Source organism: Chrysochloris asiatica, unplaced genomic scaffold (assembly GCF_000296735.1).
Source record: "Chrysochloris asiatica unplaced genomic scaffold, ChrAsi1.0 scaffold00010, whole genome shotgun sequence".
In the NCBI taxonomy this organism is placed as follows: Eukaryota; Metazoa; Chordata; class Mammalia; order Afrosoricida; family Chrysochloridae; genus Chrysochloris; species Chrysochloris asiatica.
Window position 1 is genome coordinate 15,403,170 of NW_006408528.1, and position 2,431 is coordinate 15,405,600.

The 2,431-nt window shown below is 50.7% G+C and overlaps 1 protein-coding gene across 1 annotated transcript in view; it reads right to left on the minus strand.

Moving 5' to 3' along the window:
* GATAD1 (GATA zinc finger domain containing 1) overlaps window positions 1–2,035 on the minus strand; it is an 11,329-nt gene extending 9,294 nt beyond the window's left edge. The window contains exons 1-2 of the mRNA XM_006834301.1: window positions 1,639–2,035; window positions 682–807 (exon numbers count right to left, since the gene is read on the minus strand). Coding sequence (XP_006834364.1) covers window positions 682–807; window positions 1,639–1,890 — 378 coding nt within the window. The 5' untranslated portion in view covers window positions 1,891–2,035. The remainder of the gene's footprint in view (window positions 1–681; window positions 808–1,638) is intronic.
* Window positions 2,036–2,431: the final 396 nt, after the last annotated feature.

Here is a 2,431-nt window from a genome sequence, read left to right on the forward strand (position 1 = left end):
GCTATGAGTCAGAACCGACTCCATGGCACATCACAACAACAATATACAGCCTGAAGAGTCCCAGTGTGGTGCTGTGTGTTAATGCGCTGGACTGCAAAGTTGTTTGAACTGCAAGGTCGGCGGTTCAAGCTCATGAGCTGCTCCTAGGAAACCCTAACCTGGGTTGCTATGGGACCGAACCAACTCAAGGACTGAACCAACTCAACAGCGCTTAACAACAAAGTTGGTTTGAATCGCAAAGAAGGTGGTTCCAAACTCACCAAAACATACAACCTAAGGGCTGCTGTAGTCCAGTTCCCCACTCCTGCTATACAAGGTCTCTGTGAGTTGGAACTAACTAACCACCAACACCATCAAAGTCTTTAAAGAATGAAAAAAGTTTTTCTTGTGTACCTAGCTATATCCCAAACTAAGATGAAACCAACAAAAAGGTTTATATTTCATTGAAGACTGTATTTTACATTTTCCAGGGGAAAAAAATAAAAGCAATCAAAAGAGACAATGTCACTGTTAACTTTTTATAAACAAAACAGTTGATCTCCTTCCTTACTCCTACCTAGGGAGTCTGGGCCACTCCCCAAAATTCTGCAGAAAGGAACCCAAAAGTAGTGTCAGAGTTCAAGGGTGAAAAATGTAGGACACACTACACACTATAAATGAAACTCTCCAGAATTATCTTACATTTTTTAATTTAAAAATATGTCTTCTCCCTTTTCCTTTTGTGGAAACTTTCTTTTCAGCAGCTGGAGCAGATTTGTATTTAGTATTTCTGAGCCGAGCTGACCTCCTGTGAATTTCCTGCTTACTCTGTGGCAAAAATAAAGAACAAAGAATAAGAAAAACTACACAAGGCTTGCTACACCAACACAACCATCTTACAAGAATCCCAAAGTATGTATTTTACAACGACATTTGAAAATTACAAACATTCTTCTTCCTTTAAAAAAAAACAACCACCACCAACCAGGGTAATTACAAAAACTGGATCAACAGAGGCAGAAGTGCCCTAGGCAAACATTTCCAGAGTTTAGGAATCACCAAAAGGGTGATGATAATTGCTTGCAAAGCGACAGGGGGCAGAAGTAAATCTAGCCCAAAGCAAAAACTATTCATTTGTAGTGTTTATAATAGAGAAAAACTCTTTTAACAATTTACTCTCCAAAGCTTGAGAACAGGTTAAGTTATGGTACCTTCTACAAAGCGGTATTTATACTTCTACTTAAAACAATGATACAACAATCATACTCAAAGCCATGATATACTAACAACATAGCCTTTATTAACAGAGAAAGACGTTCAGGACATCCAACATACACAGCACGACCTCGTTTTTGTCTCTGTGTAGATTGAGATGTCTGGATGCTCCCCCCAATATTATTACAGTGGGGGGATTTCTGCAGGGATTTTGCTTTTCTTGCTTCTTTATACTTTGAATTTTTCACAGTAAGAAAAAATATTTAAAATAGGCAATACCAATGAAGGTCTTTTCATCTGGGGGTGTGAAGGGGGCGGCCCGGCCCTGCGGGGGCATCGCGATCCGGGAAGGCCCCGACCACCGCCCCCTCCCCGTCGGCCTGGCTTCCGTCCACCTCGCGCCCAGGTCGGCCTCCGCCGGCGGGAGGGGCCGGGGGAGCTCACCTGCTTGCCGCCCCCGCCCCCGTTGCTCTGCGGAGGGGCGGCCGAGGTGCTGGCGAAGGCCGCCGCGCCGAAGCCGCTGCTGCCGCCGCCGCCCCCAGTCCCGCCGGCCGCCCCCGAACCGGCGCCCCCGCCGCCCGCGCCGCCCCGGCCCGTGCAGTGGTGGCAGAGAATCTCCCCCTGCGGGCCCTTCTTCCACATCGAGGACGACGTGGTCTTGCAGACGCTGCAGGTGGGCTTAAGGCCCAGCGGCATCGTGGCCGGCTCGGGCGGCCCCCGCGGGCGCAACGACACGGGAATGGCGGCCGCTGGCTCTGGCCGCCCGTTGGTCGGCCCGCCGCTCCCAGCGACAGGAAGAGTGAGCCGGGGCCGGGACCGCTGCCGCTGCCCGTTGCAGGGAGGAAGCCTGCTCGCCCACTCCGGGTTCCGCACTAGCCCCCGGCGACCAGAAGGCGCGAGAGGCGGGGCAAGGAGCCGGGGCGGGGCGGGGCGTCGCCCAGAGGAGACTTCCGGCGAGGGGCTCTGCTGGCGTGGCTGCTGGCGGACCGGCCTGGCCGGAAGTGCCTCCCCCTTAATTATTTGGAGTATGTGGTCGCGCGGTTGGCACGTCTGCGTTGCAATAGGTCTCCAACTTCTTGTCCTCGGGTCTAGTAATGCCAAATTAAACACAGGCTGCCCTCTACAGGGTCGCTATGAGTCGGAATCGACTGGACACTTAAAAACACGATTTTGTAGCACATAATCGTAGCCATTGGGTGACGGTTTCATTGTACTTAGGGTGGTGGTTGTTAAAGTG